Source organism: Zalophus californianus, chromosome 7, assembly GCF_009762305.2.
Source record: "Zalophus californianus isolate mZalCal1 chromosome 7, mZalCal1.pri.v2, whole genome shotgun sequence".
NCBI classification, from domain to species: domain Eukaryota; kingdom Metazoa; phylum Chordata; class Mammalia; order Carnivora; family Otariidae; genus Zalophus; species Zalophus californianus.
The window spans coordinates 83,642,485-83,664,154 of record NC_045601.1 but is presented as its reverse complement, the minus strand read 5'-3'; the positions used below and the strand labels follow the sequence as shown (position 1 = coordinate 83,664,154).

The window sequence follows — 21,670 nt, the reverse complement described above, 5'->3', positions numbered from 1 at the left end:
TGCCTTCGGCTCAGGCCATGATCCCAGGGTCCTGGGATCGAGTCCCGCATCGGGCTCCCTGCTCGGCGGGAAGCCTGCTTCTCCCTCTCCCTCTCCCCCTGCTTGTGTTCCCTCTCTCGTTGTGTCTCTGTCAAATAAATAAATAAAATCTTAAAAAAAAAAAGAAATTGGTTCATATATAATCAAAGTGAATTTCTTGTTGTTCTTTGAGATAGTAGTTGGATTCTTTTTTTATTGTGGTATAATTATCGTATAGTGTAATATTAGTTGCAGGTGTACAAAATAATGACTCAGTAATTCTGTACATTACTCAGTGCTCACCACAATAAGTGATCACCATCTGTCACCAAACATTGTTACCATCGTATTGACCATATTCTCAATGTGTGCTTTTCATCACTGTGAATTATTTATTTTGTAACTTGGAAGTTTGTACTTCTCAGTCCCCTTTATCTATTTTACCCGTCTCCCCACCCATCTGCCCTCTGACAACCACCAGTTTGTTCACTGTATTTAAGTGTCCGGTTTTTTGTCTCTTTTCTTTGCTCATTTGTTTGTTTCTTAAATTCCACATATGAGTGAAATCATATGGTATTTGTCTTTCTCTGACTGACTTATTTCACTTAGCAGTATACCCCCTAGGTTTATCCATGTTGTGGCAAAGATCTCATTCTTTTTTGTGTGTGGCTATTATATATATAATACATGCACACAAATCTTTATCCATTCATTTATTGATGGTCCCTTGGGTTGCCTCCATTATGTGGCTATTGCAAACAATGTTGCAGTAAACCTAGAGGTGCATATATCTTTTTGAATTGGTGTTTTGTTTTCTTTGGGTCAATACCCAGTAGTAGAATTATTGGATCATATGGTATTTCTATTTTTAATTTTTTGAGGAACCTCCGTACTGTGTTGCACAGTGGCTGCACCCCTTCGCATTCCCATCAAACAGTGCACAAGGGTTTCCTTTCTTCCACATCCTTGCCAACACATGTTATTTCTTATCTTTTTCATTTTAGCCATTCTGAGTTGTGTAAGGTGATATCTCATTGTGTTTTGATTTGCATTTCCCTGATGGTGAGTGATGTTGAGTAGCTTTTCATGTGTCTGTTAGCCTTCTGTATGTCTTCTTTGAAAAAATATCTATTCAGGTCTTCTTCCCGTTTTTAATTGGATTATTCAGGGTTTTTTGGTGTTGAGTTTTATAAGTTCTTTGTGTATTTTGGATATTAACCCCTTATTGGGTATATCATTTGCAAATATTTTCTCCCATTCAGTAGGTTGCCTTTGTTGATTTGTTTATGGGTTCCTTTGCTATGCAAAAGCTTTTTATTTTGGTGTAGTTCCAATAGTTTAATTTTGCCTTCATTGCCTTTCCCTGAGGAGACATACCTAGAAAAACATTTTAATGGCAATGTCAGAGAAATTGCTGTCTATGTTTCCTTCTAGGACTTTTTGGTTTCAGCTCTCATATTTAGGTCTTTAATCCATTTTGAGTCTATTTTCATGGATGGTGTAAGAAAGTGGTCCAGTTTCATTCTTTTGCATGTAGCTGTCCAGTTTTCCCAGCACCATTTGTTGAAGAGACTGTCTTTTCCCTACTGTATATTCTTGCCTCCTCAAAGGGAGTATTTTTTAAGTCCTATTGAATTCCAAAGCAATTTAAGTTATCTCATTAAAATGATGTATTATCACATTAAGGATCATATTGTTATCACCTTTTCAAGTAGTTCAAACATTAGAAAGCTATTCATATGCAGGTTTTTTAGTAGACTTGCTGAACATTTTGCAAATTTATTTTGTAAGTTGCCAAAAACCTCTACTACATAAAGTTGTCAACATACATCTGAAATTATTAGTTCAATGACACTTTTTGAAAAATACAATTTTGTACCTCTTATAATGTGTGTCGGCAGTTAGCGGCATTAATTAGCACTCAGCAGTCAGGAACTGAGCTCATTTCCAGCTGTTAATCTGGGACCAACTCAACGAAGGCTCCTATGATCTAAACAAGTCTGGCTACTGGTCCTTCAGTTCATAATATGTCATGCTTTGGGGGGAAAGCTTTATTTCCATTTGTTTTTTTATTACCTACACTATTATTGTCACTGCTTACAGTTTACTGAAAACGTTGTTTTGTGAAGAAATTGGCATGTAAATGGCAAAATGCAAAATCTTACGTAAGGAGGTTTACAGGTTGTTTAGATTTTTGATACATATTCAAGGAATTAGAGGCCCACTACAGTTGTTTGCATAAAATCTAAATTATTCTGTAAACAGTGTAAGGGAAAATAAACTTTAAATATGATCTATACAAGTTAACAAAGTTAAGAACAGTTATGATTAGTTTTGTAAAATTATACTTTGTAGAGTTACTTTTCTTGGAAATAATTGAGATGCTTTTTCCAGAACATGCTTTGTATCATATGTAGATCAATATAGGTAGATTTTACCATATTAATCTATATACCTAGATAGATGGCAGACTATAGATATAGATATGGAGAGATGGGGATCTTTCACTACCTATATAAATACGCATGTACATAGTATTAATGTATAATAAACTATAATTTTCATTTCTCATTTTTCTTCCAAAAAAAATTGTTAAACAACAAGTTCTTCTGTGGCATTTCTAATAATATTTAAAATGAACTCTTTTAACAATATTAAGGAAAAGATAAGCTATAATTTAAGCATAAGTAGAATATACTTCCCTGTATTTGTAGAAACGTTAAGTCTACCCAGCGCAGCAGCGTGCTGGAAGTGGCTCACACCAGCTTGTGAGAGCCGAATGTTAAATTTTCAGGGATTTTGTGATCCATTTGTTAAATACACACTATTAAATCTTTTTAAGACTATTTATTTGAGAGAGAAAGAAAGAGAAAGCCCTGTGCAAGTAGGGGGAGGGGCCGAGGGAAAGAATCTCAAGAATCTCCCTGCTGAGTGTGGAGCATGATGCAGGGCTCAATCTCAGGACCCTGCGATCATAACCGAAGCCAAAATCAAGAGTCCGGTGCTTTACTGAGTGAGCCACCCAAGCCCTCCACGTTATTAAATTTTTGATTATATAAACTTATAAAGTACACTTAAAGCAAAATTAATAAATACTCAAAACTCATTAATCCCTAGTTTTTTAATCTATGCTCTTGAAGTTATTTACTATATCTGTATGAAGAAATATTGTGTAATAATGAGCTACTGGGCATCTCTTTTCAACCTCTCATTCAATGACAGCACATCGGTAGCTTGATATTGGCCATATTGGGAGTATTTACACTCAGAAATCAGCAAATCCTACAGATGAGAAGGTTTTTTTCGCTAGAGAGTTGGCTGTTAAAACATTTACTGGCATACTACTGACCTATACTAACTAAATTATTGCATAAATATCTAAATCTATCGATTCTTTATATCAACTTATCCTTCTTCAGGTAGACTTTAGTGAAAATAAGGAAAGGATAATATTGTATATTCCCATCTGTAAAAAGTGCTTTATGATTTTATACACATATAAAAAAATTTTTATTATTCTAAGCCCTTTCTAAACTTGAAAATCAGATGTGATCTCAGACAACATTGAAAAATGCACTTCAAGTGGAAATTGGCAAATAATTTTTGCACTTGTCTGTAGGGCAGCTCTAGCTGATGTGCAGCCAGGTTTTCCACTTGCCCTTGCATCCACTAGCAGGAATGAAGCTCAGTTAACATTCACTGAAAAGAGTGACCTTAGGCCAAGGGAAGGATTCTTAGTCTAAATGTATCTCACAAAAGTAATACATCAGTGGTACCCTTTTCAACAAGGCCCAAGCCCTGACAATTCAGTTTCCATTCATTTTCATTGTATAATATATTATCATATTTCTTACAAATGTTTAGAGAAATGGGTAATTGTGATACTAATATCTACACGGAAAACTTAAAGTAAAATTTTATGCCTTACTGTACAGTTTCTGAACGGAGTCAGTTTGTCTTTTGGCATACACCATTTCTAAGCCGTATTACAACAGATCAGATCACACCAGTTCCCACTCTAGTGAAGTGGCTACGCAGTGAGGTTACAGTGACCTAATAAATGGAAATACAGTGAGAATACTTTTAAAAATCTGCATGCAGCCTTACATTCAGAATTTAAATTTGATTCTTAAATGAGTCCTCCTCTTCATTACTTAGTGGAAAAACATGCTTTTCCCAATTAGTAAAGTCAGAAGAAGAGGGGGGAAGAGGTATATGAATGTCAACAAATCATCTCTTTACAATCTGGCTGCATTTAAATTTCAAATTAACTAACTGATGTTACATATACAACACTTATAATCGCACTTTACTGAGACAACACTAAATATGGGAGGATCAGAATATTATCCATGGTGGCAAAATTATTAGGAGATTATGTAGCTTTAATTGATGGAAAATTTTTTTATTTTATATATATATGTATGTATATTTATATAAAAACATCCAATATTATTCTAAAACTTTGTCATAGTTTTTTTAAGTAATCCAAAAAAAGTTTATAATGTCTGTCATTAATTCTTAAAAGAACAAATAATCATGCGAATAAAAGTCAAAGGATAATTTTGTCATACCTCACTTCTCTGAGTGGTGGTTGTATTTTCTATTCAACTTTTTTATGATGTCAAAGCATGAATAAATCATATCTAAATGACTTGCTAAAAAGTTAGTAACAGAAAAAAATGTATGTGGGGCGCCTGGGTGGCTCAGTCATTAAGAGTCGGCCTTCGGCTCAAGTCATGATCCCAGAGTCCTGGGATCGAGCCCTGCATCGCGCTCCCTGCTCAGCAGGAAGCCTGCTTCTCCCTCTCCCACACCCCCTGCTTGTGTTCCCTCTCTCGCTGTGTCTCTCTCTGTCAAATAAATAAATAAAATCTTTAAAAAAAGAAAAAAATGTATGTGTATCTATAGAGATCTATAGTAACTGTAGATATTAATATACTTTCTCTGATCACCCATGTAACATGGTTTTGTATGTGTATGTATGTATGCAGTAACATGTTTTTGTATGTGTGTGTATAGATCTCTATAGATACACACACACATACACATACAAAGCCATGTTCATGGGTGATCAGAGCAAGTGTATTAGTTTTATCATGCCAGATGAGAAGTGTCATTTATGGATTCACAATTTTCCTATTGTAATTACATGGCCTTGTGGAAGAAAAGACATAATTATCATTTTCAGTGTCCCTGGCCTCACTGAGCAAACGGCTCTTGATATTGACATTTTGTACCATGGATAATGATACTCTTCCTTCATTCAGAGGAACAAGAAGTGCTATATAAGCACTCACTCATCAATGGCCATTGTTTTATCATCAATTATCACACATTAGAAAAGAAACAGCACCAAGCCTCACCCAGTGCAAATTATTATGTTCTCACTAAGCCTCACCAATATTAAACATTCAAATTAAGTTCGTGCTTTTGATAGGAAGATAAGAAACTATACAATGGTAGACCAAAATATTTTTTATCAGGTCTAGCATTTTAAATAAGATAAATTAAAACTACTTGAAATTTGAAAGTTTATTTTTAAGGAACATGAACTTGCTGATAAAAATTGACTAGAAACTAGAAAAATGCTCATCAAGCCTTGGTTACATTAAATGCATTATTTTACTAAAAGGCTGGGGTTTTTTAAAAAGCAATTATTAAAACAAATAGCAATTCAAATAAAGAAAGGCAAACTTTGTTTCTGATTGTGTGAGTATGCACACATACACACATAAAAAGTAATTTCAGCAAAAGGTCTTAATCTTGTATACTACTGTCCATTATATTGGTAGACAGGCTAGAATACAAATATCTCATTCAGTTTAGGTAAGTATTTTCAGTTATTCTGACAAGACACCGAGGAATGATACTCGTATGACTTAATGTAGTTTGGAAAGACACTCTGGTAAAATTTTGGCTCTGTATACTGGGAGAAAAAAACACTGTTATGGAAACCAAAGTCTTGGAAGTAAGTGGTTTATGAGTCAGGAATATATTAGGCTATATAGAATTAATGAGTGTTATCAGCTGAGATATAAAATTCAACATGCAAATTTCACCGTCGGGCACAGATGAGATTTTAAATTAAATATAGCTAAGGGCCTATCTTATGATAATCTAAACTAAAAATGTTGGTTTGAATTTGTCAGTATATCTGGGTTTACCTGGAGATTTAATTAACCAAGAAGTTGAATATGGGATCCTGTATAAAATCATTGTAATTCATATTCATACCTCTCTAAAAAAATACACTAAAATGGGGGGTTTTATTCCTTATGAACTGAGGAAAGTATGCACTCTTACTATTTAAATTTTGAATGAACATGTAAAAACATGTTTATTAGACACAGCTACATACAAATGGTGTTCCTATTTTGGCTATGTTCTGTTAGAAATTATGTCATTTCTGTCATTGACTGTTTTCCTCAACTTCATCAAGCATTCTAAAAAGAAGTCTTCTAGGAAGTCAATACACATGAAACTTTGGTTTGGATCAGAGCCCGCCTGACATGTATTTACTTGGGAATTATTTTTTATTACAATAATGCTTGTGGTTGATAGTAACATCATTTGGGGAAAGCCTCTTCTCTTAAATGGTTCAAAGATTCCCTATGTAAATTTTAGTCTCTTAGATAAGAGTTTTTACATAGCTGGAAAATGTATGATTTAAGAAGAATTTAATAATAGAAGTAGGTCAATTGTAATTTTACCAAATCCTTGATAGCAATATATATATATATATAATGTATATGTTTGTATGTATAATATATACACACACAAAAATGAACAGTGAAAATAAAATGCTAACAAAAATGAAATGCAGCAAAGAAACAAAAAGTAATAATGTTGGAAGTGAAATTAAAATCAAACGTAAATGGAGTTATGGAAATAATAGCTGACTGGGAATGCTGGCCCTGCCCCCATTCAACAGACTCAGGATATCCTGCCAAAGGAACATCATGAAGGCGAACCTATTGATAGACGTGAAGAAAGTGGTGGCGATGACAAGGTTGAAGATGTCCCAGAGGAAGGTGATGCCAGACACACACACATTAAGGGAATTCTCAGATATTTCACGCCATGAAAGTGCAAAGGACAAAATATCAGAAGCTAATCTAAACCTAGAAAGGATTATAACACTTTTCCAAGCCATAGAAAAGATGTTTTTCCCAAAACATAAGTGTTGCACTCTTCACTGGGTAGCCAGGCTGTGCGGCCATGATTAAAAGGCAGATAAGTGCAACCCAGCATAAAAGACCAGTACATGATTTAAGGTCGCTGAGAACAAACAGTACACACACCAGGAAAAAGTGGTACAGCATTTCTTGCAGCAAGAGAAAAGAGAAAGTGCCCAGGATCCAGCCCCTTACAACACGTCAGTCCTCCATAGACAGCAGATCCACTCCACAGCCAAGTCGGGCAATGGAGCTGCACACTTAGTCCTCGTAGAAGCACCCTGACCCCTCCCCTGGGTCTGAAATATAGACAGCTGGGGGTGTGCTTGAGGGTCACTGATGCACATGCTTTAAAAAGAACAAAAAAGTCTACAGCAGGCCCAGAATAGAGAAAGATACTCCCTCTGCAGATGATAAGCCCAGTACAAGCTTGAGGACTCTTTATCTCCCCATAAAAAAAAAAAAAACTGGGGGCCCAAGGCCACCCTTTTCTTTTTTTTCTTTCTTTTTTTTTTTAATAGTCAGTTATTTAAAAATCTGATCCACCAAATTGGCGTTTTCCACCAACTCGGGGTGCAGAAACCTTCACAGACTTCACAATCTTTAGCTTAGGTGCTGCCTTCGTAGGAGCCTTAGCAGCAGCCATTGCTGTCTTTTTAGATGCTTGCTTAGCCTTTTTTGCTTCCTTTGCAACTCTGATGGCCTGTTCTCTTTGTGCCTTCCTAACTTCAGGTTTCTGATTCCTCTTGGCCATTATATCAGCAAGAGATGCACCAGTGATGGCCCTCTGGAATTTAACTGCACGGCGGGTTCTTTTCTTTTGAATTTCATCCGACTGTCCCTTTTTGTGCTTTCTTCTGTAGAGGACAGTCCAGTTTATCTGCCGAGGATTTCCCTTGGAAAGGAATGCAGAATCGCATTTTGCGTTAAGAAAGTGGAAAACCTTCCCGTCGGTCCTGGCGTAGCGTCTGTCATGTCCGGGGTAAATCTTGTACCCACTGAAACTGCACAGCTCGATCTTCATAGCAGCGGCAGCCGGGAAGGCCACCCTTTTCTTAAATGACTTTTTTAACTTTATTGAGTAGATCTTACGCATTCTCACTACATACACACCGAAAAAGCTACCCATGTTAACTATGTGAGGTGATGGATGGGTTCATTACCAAGGCCACTCATGAGACCGTGCATGGGGGAAGACGCTGAGCACGACTGCCTTTCCCAATGGTAAATTGCGCGACAAGAATAAAGAAAGTGCTATTCCGAACTATGAATGTTTTTTTACAAAGAAGGAAAACACTTTAATCCACAGTGCTTCTAAGGTTTTAAGTTACAGTATACTTACCAAAAAGTATTTTATCCCCTTTCATTTTCCTATACCTTTATAACTGAAAATGAGAGACTTTACTGTTTTGACAAAGAATTTTAAGATCAATTTTAAGTTTTCCATTGCTTATTAAGATCACTTTGCATGGTCTCAGTTTGCAGTTATTTTTACAGTCCCACACTACTAGGCAAAGCAAAGACTGCCTGTATACTTCTGATGTCGGCGTATTCTACAGGAAGAACCATTTTAAGTACCAAGCAAGTCTGCTAGAGAACCCTTTGCAGTTGTCTGCATATTGACCTTCATATTCTGCCTTTTGGATAAGCATAAAACTAAATGACTTTATGGGCCTAGCACACTCCCGCTGTGTGACTCTGGCTCTAAATGACTTTAGAGTATAAATGAGCATTTGCCCAGTGAAATAATTTGTGTTTATTGAATATTTACAAGTCAAGGGAGAGAAAACGAGTGAGCTTATTGACCCATGACACTGACTTATGACTTGAAAGAGTAGGAATTCTCTCAGTATGCATTACATTATCCAACCTATTCATTAACAATTATTTACAAAAAGCCCACTATGTATATAGGAAAGGATACAGAATTACATGGCATAGACCCCACTCTCAAAGAGTTTGCAATTTAATTAGAGAATAAAAACATATTCGTTAATTTTTCAATAAACATTTGAATGGCTGCTGCGCGCCAGGCACCAGGCAATCTCTTGGAATTACATAAGAGGACAAAATGCACAAAGAACTCTGCCTCAGAGAATCTGCATTCTTATTTCACAGCAATAAGTAAGGGAAGTATAATTTAGTGAGAAATTATATGGATCAAAGAGGGGAACAAGTAGTAAGGGGTAAGACATTGGAAAAGTGGAATTTTAGCTGAGTCATAACCAGTAGAGCTGTATATGGAATATACATTAGAATAAAATTATTCAAAAATTGCTCGTGGCATTTAGCTTTAAAATTCTCTTTTGCTTTGTAAAAATTTATAACTATAGAGAATTAGTTTTCAGATACTGACCTATGCTTTAAAATCATTTCTATGTGTCCATTAAAATATACCCAGGGCACCATTGCAAGGGAAGCAGCCATCATGAAGTTCTTTCTGCTTATTAAATTCATGACAGCCATTGAGCAAAGTGATTTCTGTTCATTAAGTTCTTCTCCTTCAAAGGCCATAATCTAAAGTTAATGGCCTTAAACCATCCTGTCTCAATATGAGCACTCAACTTCTTTCTCCAGACAAGTGCAAACTTTTGGTAAAACTGAGAAAATAGTATTCCTGGAGAGAACAGACATTGTTCATCCAAACTTAGTGATTATCTTGTATTTACAGAATTTCACATCTTCTTTTTCTCCTTTCAGGGGAAAGAAAACATTGCAGACCCACATAATATATATGTATGTATATAGATATATATGTGGCATGCAGACTGAATCATTCATAATCATAAAGCCAGAAAATGGTCTTTTTCTTGCCAAAAAAAGAGCTAATCTCTAAGATTTCCAGGTTTTGAAGATACAAAATATATTTAGTTATTGAATATATTTATAAAGGAGTAGTCCTAAAATGTATATTTACACTTTTCTTGTTTATTAGTCCAGTTCCCTTTTCATACCTGCCTTCAACAAAAACACCCCCAAAATCATAAATTCCTTGGTGTACAAGAAAATAAAAAAAAGTTCCTTATGGATTCTTTTCCATCTCCAAGATAAAACTGTCATTCTTTGGCCCATTCTTGGCTTTTGGTCATTTCTATTACATATATTCATAGATAATTCATTGGAAGAGATAGGTAAAGGGCTTAGTGTCATGCTTGGCACCTGGTAGGTACTTAGTAAGTGACCACCACATTAGCGCATGATTTTTAGCTGACTCAGTCAGTCACTTGGTTTGGCCTCAAGTAACAGAATCTGAACATACTTGACTAAAAAATTGGATTTTATTTGATCACATAACAGGAAGTCTGGTCACAGGGTATATCCAAAATTAGTTCAGTGGACACTGTGGTTCAGCTCCTCTGAAGAAGACTCTTGTCTTCACCTCCTGGTTCCAAGATGGCTCCAGCAAATCCAAGCACCTTGTCTTCACAGAACATCAATAGCAGGAAAGAATCTCTTTTTCCTCTTCCTCAGTCTCTTTCTCTCTCTCCTTTTTTAATCCATGAAGAAATTCCCGGAATGCTTTGTAGCACACTTTCCTCCAACTTCCATCAGCCAGAGTTGGATGGTATATCCGTATCCCTACTGCAAAGGAAGTTAAGATAGCAAATTCAACTTCTGTGGCAGGAGATGGGCTCTGTTGGAAGGAAAGAAGCGTGGAAAAATGGATACTGTTTGCAGCATTGGCATAAACATTTTCCCCAGCTATGAAAATGTATCATTCCACAAGGCTTTTGTATCACCCATTTGTTTTGATATAAGTAATGCTCTTGGTTATATAATTTTTTCTTAATATCTATAGCTCTATGTCCACAGAAATTTATTTCAAAAATTCTTTTGCATTTTTACAATGAGATCAGATGTTTCTGTTTCTATCACTTCATACCCATTTTTCAGGAAGAAAGGCTGTTTCTGTTTTCCTGACACATGTACATTCTGGGGAGGGGGGTTGACTATTCTCTCATTTTACAACATGTCACATATATATTTATACTTCCCAAGTCTTCTTAAGGTAGTAACCCTCAAAATGTGATTTTTACATCATTGCTCCTCAACCTTTGTATTTATATTTTCAGTTTATTATATTTCCTTCCTTTATATTTAATTCTTCTAAATTTTTCTTCTAAATTTTCTGGCCTTATACCACATTTATTTGTCTTTCTTAAAATAACCTTCTTATATATGGCATCTCTCTATTATCAGGATCCCTCGTTTTAAAAGGTTCTGTATCTTGATTGTGTTGATGGTAGCACAAATCTATACATACAATAAAATTTCATAAAATTATACATACATGTTCAAATGAGCATAAAAACATGAGTAAGGTCTGTAGTTTAGTTAATTGTATTGTGCCAAGACCAATTTCTTGGTTTTGATAAGGTATTATAGTTATTTAGGATGATACCATTGGGAGAAGCTTGGTGATGTGTACATAGGACCTCTTAATACTATTTTTGCAACTTCTGTAAGTCTATACTTATTTCAAAAAAAACTTTTAAGGTGTTCTCTCATTCCCATCTTTCTTCAAATTGTGCGTGTTTATGCCACATAAATTGAAAAGGTTTATATACTCAAAGAGTGTATAAACTCTCTCATTAAAAAATTCCAAGGTTCTCTCCTATGATAATAAAGTTTTATTGTAATAGAGTCTATAATAATAATAAGTTTTCCTTTTAACTACATATGCCCTCCTATTACATAGTGCTGTAAGAAAAAATTTTCATCAGTGGCATTTTAAAAATCCAGTGATAAAAATAATACTTTTTTTTTAACACAGGTAACAACATTTTTGATTAACTTTACTCCAGTGTGTAGAAATGGCTGACAAATAATTTGTAATTGTTCTTCCCACATTTTTTTCAGTTTTTCTTTCAAACTGACTGCATTATATATCACATCTTCCAATACAATTTTTTCTTTGTTTCTCCTAAAATATTTAAGCTCTGTACTATTTGTTTGTTTTTTTGTTTTGGGGGGTTCTTTTTGTATCTTTGTGCCTACCTCCATCACTTACTCCTGATTTTTAAATACTTGTTTGTCCTTCTATTATTTCTTTATAATTTTGTAATCTTATTAATCAAAAAATCTCATTTTCCTTTTGCTATCTCTGCACTCAACTATTGATCTTCTCTGTCTAAGATACTGGACAGGACACCAAAGGGAAGACAGTGCCCTTTTCTGAAAAGCCAAGGTCCTGTGGGGAGATAAGAAAGACAAGTACTCAAATACAAATGAGAGGAGGTTCATAATGGTAAGTGTCACGTTTGGTGACACTTCCTCGGCTCTACCCCCATGTTTACTCTAACCAAGCTTGTCTTCCTCCACAGTTTCACCTGCAAGGTAGCTGAATGTCACAAACACCTGCACCCCAATCCTGATTAAACTGTAGTCCAATCTGATCATTTCAGCAGGAACTTTTTACAAAGTGCTCAGTCTTCCTCGAGGAGAAATGTTTTTTAAGAAGCCTTGATGTGAGCCCTGTCTTCACCTTTACCCAGAGTGTGAGTTTGGCTTACTTCACCTTTTCTAAGCTTCAGTGTCCTCTTCTGTTAAATAATGGGGACAATAGTGCAGAACTGTTCTGAGGATTATGTGGAACAATTCGTGGAAAGCACTTAGTATGGTACCAAAAAATTAGCACATCCTTGTGTATATTATTTTTTGTTTTTTTAAAAAAATGTTCAGGATCAATGAAATTTAGAGAATCAGTTTATTCATTTTCTACTGTCAGAAGGTTCATCAAGCAATATCTACTTTCCCTGGAAAAAAATCCATTCATTCCAGATAGAATTCTTCCTTTAAAAACATCATTGTATTTCATACATTGGGGTATGAATTTAATTCCTGTGATTTTTTTTTTGTGGTCTTAGTGTTAATGTATTTTTGACTCGCTGCTCTTTATGGCTCTCTAATCGTGTGTGTGTGTGTGTGTGTGTGTGTGCGCGCACGCGCGTGCGTGTGTGTGTGTGTTTTGGGGGAAGGAGGTAGGGAAAAGAGGTCACCTTCCACTCTGAATAGTTCCCCTGTGATTGTATTTTTTTATCCATTTCATGGATGTTAATATTGACATATAAAGGGTTAGAAGTTTAGCAAAAGTGCCCTATGTAGATTGGGGTTGAGAGCTCACATTTTCAGGTAGCAACATGAGTATTTCTACCCAGTCTCTTAAAGTATTCTCAGGCTTGTAGGATTACAAGAGTGGCTGTGAATCCATCTGAAATCCTTCTAGGATGTGACTAGAATGAAGTCCAGCCAAACAGGGAAACAGCATGTGCCTCATGAATTTTCTTTTTATTAATAATGACTCAAGAAGACAGCAGATGGTTTTAACTATGCAGACCAACCAGCAAAATTCCAAATACAGAAAATGAGCATCACAGATCCCTTTAAAGGATAATTTAAAACACAAGTAAATTCCCAGAGGGCCAACAGCAAAACTGAAATAGTAGAAGGACCAGTGAGATGTGTGGAGAGTTAGAGAATGAATTAATGGGTGTTGCCCTCAGAATCCCAGCAGCATATACACTTCCTAAGATGGAATGGCCAGAAGAAAGGATTTTCCAGAATTAGGGGTCCCTAATTAGGGGTCTTTAGAAAGATTCCCTTAAAAATCAGTCCTGATTCCTTCTGAGTTTTTGCAGAAAATCCCCCTTAATGTGGTTTTGGATATCTTCCTCAGAAATCACCTGATTGTGAGCAGAGATGAAGGTAAAGTAATTGAGCTGAAGCTTCAGGGCTTCTCACTGAAGCTTCATGGGCCCCTGTAACTGAATTCTCAACTGTAATTATGAAATCTTCCGAAAGAAGACTCCCCAAATGGCCTATGTTTCGGGCCCCACAAAATGTGGATCCACCCCTCGTGGTCAGGTATAAAAACTTGCTTAAACCAACTCAAGGAACTCCCCTTTCATGGAGTCTTTCTATCTTGTTTCGGCTCCTCTCACTCTGTCTACTCCCCTTTCTCCCCTCTGCAAAACAGTTTTGTTGCCCTGACTTCCCGGCCCTACAAGGTCTCTGGGCTTGGGTGTAGTTCTGGCTGGCAGTGGTGCTAAGTCTGGCTCCGACGCTGCATGAACTTCCAAACCCAACCCCTGCAGGCAAGGAACTGACTCCTGTCCTTAAGCTCTGATTCTGAATTCCTCAGAGAGGGTCCCCACTTCTCCAGCTCAGGTCAGTGATCACCTCGGTGCAATCAGCTGAGACTGGGCTAATTGGGGAAGTTTCTGTCCTGAGCTAGGAGAACTGTTTTTTGGGGAGTAGGAAGCCAAATTCTCTAAGGAGGAGTGAGTGGGTTGGCATGAATGTCATGTCTACTGTATTTAAAAAGGAAGTTGACTCAGTGTTTTTAATCTGCTTAAGATATACTAATAACTGAACAAGGAAGGGCGATAGCAAATGGCTTGCTTTCTCACTGTGATTCACATAGTGCTTGGAAATCTCTCTCTTCCTGCAGTCTTTCTTTTTATATTTTTTTTAGGATTTTCAAATCTCTATGCAAATAGCTTTCAAAAAAGATTTTTTCTTATTTCCAGAATACCTCATAAGCTTAGTCTAGTGTTCTAGCACCTGACCAGTGACTCTGTTAGGCGAGGAAAAAAACCTAACCAATGTCTTTTTTATATCTAAAGATGTAATACTTAATCTGTTTTTCTCTAAGCTAAACACTTTTGCACTGTTATTCATAGGAACAGAGCCAAAGAAGAGAAATGGTGTTATCTTCTGGACAACATAGGCTAAGAACCTGGAAATGGCTTATGGCTGACTAATTGACTCAATTGATTCTGTGTGTGTAAACATACTCTATGATATGCACAGGATATATTTCTTCACAAGCCAGTATTTCTTAAACGGGTTAGTGGGGAATACAGAAAAGTCTGATTGATCCGCAGCTCCTAGGAAAATCAGCCTTTTTCTGATCTTGTTTGTATGCCCATACTATATAGCCACAAAGAGACCACCATTTTTCCAGGCCCTCCCTTATATGTTCTTATGAGCAAGTTACCAGATACCTCAACACAAACAGGCCCAGACAAGTCTGTTCTCAGGAGGCAAGATATATCATTCAACAGATAGATCAATCGTACCCACTCTAGAAATAAGTATTGCTTTGATCCAACTATCTTTTCTCTTAATGAATTCCTAAAATTTACATGTTTAGATTCCTGTTTTGTGTATGATTGCACAAAACTTTTCTCACTTAAACCCAATGTATTTTATTGAAAAGAGTCTAGAGGTCTTAAGGAAAGTCAAATTTAGCTGCTAAGAGAGCCAACTAGACCACCATTCTGAGAAATATTTTAAACTATTTTTTAATAGCTCAATGGTAAGTAGGATGGACTAGGTAGACCGAAAGAAGACTGGCCAATTTCTACCTGGACAACAAAACAGGTTATTAGTTTCCCCAGATATAGGTATTAACAAACAAATACTTCTTTAGTATTGTTTTTAAAGATTTTTAGGGTGTTTTGTTTATTCAAAAAAATTAATTTCTTTAAAACTACAGTTGGGTATGGGTAGCATTAAAATTACAGCTGAAAATACAAAATATTTCACTTTATATTGCACAACTAATTTTAAGTGTTGTGTGTTGTGAGTAAACGATGGAAATAGGAACTTTCTTTTGACCACCACTTTCTCCTCTCAGGGGGGTGACGCTGCCCAGCCAGAGCAGTCCGTGTTTCAGGCCGTATTCATCTCCTTCTGATGGCATTGCAGGTGCCCAGTGCCTTTACTATGAGCATCTTTGCCAAAGGCATCTTTGCCGCAAGCATTTTCACCATATAACTAACTGGCTGTAAGGCAGTTTTGTTGTAAAAGATTAAAAAATAAATGGTTGACAGTTTGGTTTGGAAGTTTGTTGGTTTCATCAACTGGTTGACAGTGTGGTGTCATTTCTCCACTGATGCAATACTCCCATTTTTATATTATATAAATCTTAGCCGTCATAAGGGTCTATCCAGTGGCTTGGAGTTTGGAGCCCACATTTTCCATAGAACTTTGGAACGTCTGTCAACATTCCAATGTGACAACACGCGAAAAACAAACAACAAGATAGAAGGCTTTCACAACACAATACAAAGCTCAATTACAAATATGCGGCCTAGTATATGAAAGACTCCTAACTCTCTTAATAGGGAAGAAATTTTGGTGAAAAGGGACAAACAACTTGATGAATGAACAAGCAAAAAATGTATTAAAAAATGTGTGATACTAAGAACAAAAGACTTGAAGACAAGGGCTGAGGTACAATCCACAAAGTAGTAACAGTTATTTGTGAAGCATTGCCCTGAATCTGCACACATTTTAAAAGTATTCAAATATTTTGTGTTTTGCAATAGGTCTTTTTTTTAAAAGATTTTATTTATTTATCTGAGAGAGAGAGAATGAGAGAGAGAGAGCACATGACAGGGGGGAGGGTCAGAGGGAGAAGTAGACTCCCTGCTGAGCAGGGAGCCCGATGCGGGACTCGATCCCCAGACTCCAGGATCATGGCCTGAGCAGAAGGCAGTCGCCCAACCAACTGAGCCACCCAGATGCCCTGCAATAAGTCTTTTTAATTTTGTTATTTGTTTTTCATTATGTCTTTCTAAATAAATGTCCCTCTCTTTTTGTGATTTTATTTTTTAAGGCAAAATCACCTTACTGCCAATTAGTTATGAGGCAAAGATGTTGGCGGGAAAAAGGCTGGCAGCAAAGATGCTTATGGTGAAGCTACCTAGAACCAGCATTGCAGAGGGATCACAGTTCTCCATAAGCTCAGTACCCCAAAATATCAGAATTATGTCTAGACCCTGCAGTCCACATCATAAATTTTAAATCTCAACACATCATTCCCCTGTATGCTTTACTTTTACCTACCCTATTCCTATGCCCTTTCCCTGTACCCTACACCTGCCTCAGAAATGCAGCACACATGTTGGCCTCGTCTATGTCCCATGGATGCTACTTCCAATACTTCCTGACCCTCTGTGCTGCTGCTTTTCTATTTATAATCAATAAAGTATTAATGGACCATCAGTACTATTCAGGACACAAAGCTACTTAGTATGCATATGTAATAAATTACTAAGTATTATCTTAGTAGCCTTACTCACTTAATGCCAATTCCAGGATACCATACTCTTTCCCCAGAAGCAATGTTTGTTCACTGAGAAAATCTGGGTCAGTACCTGACCTTGGTTAAGCCGCTTGTCTTTTCTTTATCTCAGTTTTTTTCCTGCAATATTATCCTGGTTATTTGCAAAATAACCTGATATTCTCATAAAGTAATATTTATTAAACTTTAAAATGTTAGCAGTAGCCAAAGCCTGAATGAATTTGACATTATGGAGCCATGTGGAATTATTTGAAAATGTTAGTTTCTATCAGTACTGGCATGAATACATAATGTAGTTTCACACACACACACACACACACACACACACACACACACACACACACACAGAGTCCCAAAAGTCTTAGTGAAGTTTTAGGCTTAACTAACTTAGAAATATAAATGCTGCAATCCTGCACACTTACAGAAAACATCATTTGAAAGTTTAATTAGATTTCTTTCTCATTTACTTATTTTTTAAATTTCAAATAATAAAATTTTAGTTTTGATTTTTGTTTTGTTTTGTTTTAGATGTTTGACACCTTCATTCAGAGGGACTAATATGTACTTATGGAAATGGGAAACCTAGAGTCCTAAGAATTATGCAGAACTTTTCACATCTGAGTTGATATTTTAACATGGTTTTAATTAGCAGCTAATAAAGTTTCTGCCATTTGGAAAACCACCCCATGAGCAATATTTCATGTCTTTGATCCAGGAAACACTTGTTGAGAACCCTCTACCTTTAGAATATACATTACATTACTTATAGTCCTTCACTTAATCCTTACAGCATCTTTGGAGGTAGACATCATAATTCTTACTTTGTAGATGAGGACCTGAAGTCTAAGGTAGTGGAGTGACTTTATCATGATACTTAAATGTTGTAATGTGAAAACCGAGACCTGAATCCCAAATCATCTAGAACTGAATCTCAAGTTCTTTTCATGCCATTGTGTTGCCATTCTCCTTTTCGATGTTCTTCCTACAGACTCTGTTGTCATTCAGCTGTGGATGTGTCTGAAAGTCATTATGAAAATGTATACTGAAAGACAGTCTTGGTCAAAATACAAAAATTAATAGACAAACTGTCTCATAGATATAATCTGCTTCATCCACCATCATTAAAGGAACTAAGTGGAATTAGTGAATCCACTACAAGATACTGAACCTGACTCAGGGTCATGTCACAAACCTACTCTCTGTAAGATTCAGTGCATTACCTCTTTGACAGGATAATCCCATGCTGAGTTCTTTTGATCATAAGAGATCCTGAACAGGATGTTTTGCCATCCAGAAAACCAGCACTACTAGGATGCCAGCTGGAGAAACGTCAGGAAAACTTGGCCCCATTTCCAAAGCCAATAGTGTGTTGAAATTAGGACATATCATTTACTTAGTTCCTGGCTACATACTCTGCAACTGACAACTGGAGATTATTAATAATGTCTTCTATGCATATGTGCCCTCATCCAGGAGCATTCTAAGTCATCATATCAATGTGTTGCAGTCATTTAACCCTCTGACTATGGGGAGATTTTACATCCCCAAAATCTTTAATATGGGACAATGGGAAGAGAAATACTGTTTTTCTGCAGATGAGGGCTGGTGTACACAGCTACTCTGTCAGTGGAGACTGTGAAGAACATCCATTTAAAGTGAAAAAATGCAAACTGATGTTTCTAACCAGCACTGGAACCAAATAAAAATTACAAATTAAAGACCTAAACCCAGCTATTTACTGCTTTAGTCACCCTCGGTACCATATTGCCTGTGTCAACTTTACTGATAGATAATAACAAATATTTTATTGAACACATACTGTATATATCCAGAGAGCTTTACATAATATAATCTTAATGCTTCCAACAATACTTCAAAATAGCTATTATCAACCCCATTTCACATGTAGGAATACTAAGAGTCAGATAAATTGGGTAATTTGGCCAGATGTCACATAGTATAAAATGACAGAATCAAGACTGAAACCATGTCTGTCTGGAGTCTCTGTGCTTACCACTTTATTATGCCACCTCCAATCATCATGCTGATTCTTGTTCCCTCCCTCTTAATTTCAGCCATCTCCCTCTTGGTTCTCCTCTATGAGGATCTTAGTCTGATCTACAAAAAAAAAAAAAAAAAAAGGCCAAAAAAGATGATACTGATATGTGTTAATAGACACATAGTTTGTCTCCAAACCACGTTTTAGTCAGACTCAGTTCAATTCAGTACCTGCCATGCATCTAAATCATCAAACAGTTGATTAATTTAAAAGCACAGAAACAATTTTTCAGAATTCAGTCTGTGCCACAATCTAACCACCCTGCCTAAGGACCTTGAAGTTCATGACCTCTATCACCAACATTTTCAATACCACTCAAAGCATAATTAGAAGATTCTTCCTTAATATGAAAAACTGCATAAGCTAAGCCTCTTCATTTTTACCATCTCTCCTTTGTCTGCATGAGCTCAAATTATCTGTGCCCAAAATATATTTGAATGTTTTTCTGTCTAGCCTTTATGAAATTATTCTAACCTATTAAGCTCTGACACTGCTACAACTGATACAAGGCACAGATTGCATATTATTTTAATAATTGAAAGATAAATATATGTGTGTACATAGACTTGAAGGAAGATAGTTTGAAAATATGCATGTAAATCAACATCTGCTTTATGGAAGAGAATAAGTTACTGAACCTTAATCTAATTAGATTTATTGCACAAAATCAGCTTAGCTTTTGCCTTCTCAGAGTAACTCACAACTTTCTCCATAGTCCTCTTAAAAAAATGATCTTAAGAAAATATAGCTTTGGTTTTGTTCTGTTTGATAGTCATTTAACTTAGAATACTTGCTATTTAAAGCTCAGAGTCTCTCCTGACAGCCTGTTCCAACTCTTTGCAGTCTTAGATTAATTTAAAAGAAGCACAGAATGTTGTGGAACAAGGGGAATTAGAACCCCACTCCACTCCACCTTGGTAAAACCAACCCGGAGTATTGTTGGCTTTGGGTTAGAGTGTGCTGAAGGAAAAATATAGAGAAATGGAAGCATGTTCCAGACAGTCACCAAGGAGGGGAAGGGATTTGAAAACATTTGTGAAGAGGAATAATTGAAGGAACCTGGATGTTTAACCCAAAGAAAAGAAACTGCAGAGGGAATAGAGTAGCTGTTACCAAGTAATTGGAGAATTCTTTTGTGAAAGAGCCATTTTGACCTGTTTTTTGAAACTCAGTAGAGCAGAACCAGGCATAGGATCACCGTGTGTTATGTAGGCCCCGATGTCAAATTCTTACAATAAAAATATTTCTATTAGCCACTAGTTTTCATGGATAAAATGGACTTCCTCAAAAACTAGTGGGTCCTTGGACCTCTAAGGCTCAAGCAATTGGATGACCACTTAATAGAAATTGCATCCTAATCATGATAGAGAGAGGCATATTAACCAGAGGTAGTCTGGGAAGGAGGACCTGAGCCTCTACTCCAACACTGGCAGAGGTTTTTGGAGAGAGTAGGAACTGGAGAAAATGGATTCAGGCAGGTGCCACGTTGCATTCAGTGAGTATTGAAACAGGCCGCAGTTGCATCTAGTATCAAGAAGGATCAGCATTGCATGGTGACTAACATAACATAATAAAATAAAATTTTTAAAAAAAGGATTAGCAAAAAGTAACAAGACAGCTGGAGCACGGTCATGAGAAAGACTGGAACCAGGAAAGCCTAGAGACACAGCCAAATGGATGGTAGTCTACATCAGAAAGATAACATCTGGAAGTAACAGAGCTCCCATGAAAAAGGGATATTCTGATGCTGGCAAAGATGTGGAGAAAAGGAAACCCTTGTGTACTGTTGGCGGTAATGTAATAGAGTTTCCTCAAGAAATTAAAAATAGAGCAACCATATGATCCAGCAATCCCACTTCTGGGCATATATCCAAAGGAAATGAAGTCAGGATCTCAAAGCAATATCTAAACTCCCATGTTCATTGCAGCATTATTCACAATAACCAAGAAATGGAAACAAACTAAGTGTCCATTGACAGATGAATGGATAAAGAAGGTATATATATCATACCTGACATTTGAAACAACATGGATAAACCTTGAGGGCATTATACTAAGTGAAGTAAGTCAGACAGAGAAAGACAAATACTGTATAATAACACTTATATTTGGAATCTGAAAAAAGCTGAGTTCATAAAGGCCGAGTAGAACTGTGGTTGCCAGGGGCTAGGGTTTGGGGAAATTGGGACAATGTTGGTAAAATGGCACAAACTTCCAGTTATGAGAGGAATAAGTTCTGGGATCCCCCTAATGTGTAGCACTGTGACTATGGTTAATGATACCATATGGTATATTTGGAAGTTGCTGAGAGAGTAAATCACC

At 36.5% G+C, this 21,670-nt stretch overlaps 2 protein-coding genes across 4 annotated transcripts in view; one reads left to right on the top strand and one right to left on the bottom strand.

Moving 5' to 3' along the window:
- The window catches only part of KCNQ5 (potassium voltage-gated channel subfamily Q member 5), a 498,060-nt gene that overhangs the window by 203,982 nt on the left and 272,408 nt on the right, over positions 1-21,670 (top strand). The gene's annotated exons all lie outside the window — the stretch shown is intronic.
- LOC113926769 (60S ribosomal protein L24-like) lies at positions 7,726-8,220 on the bottom strand. Its single transcript, XM_035728539.1, has one exon. It carries the CDS (start codon positions 8,218-8,220, stop codon positions 7,726-7,728), a length of 495 nt encoding a protein of 164 aa, XP_035584432.1.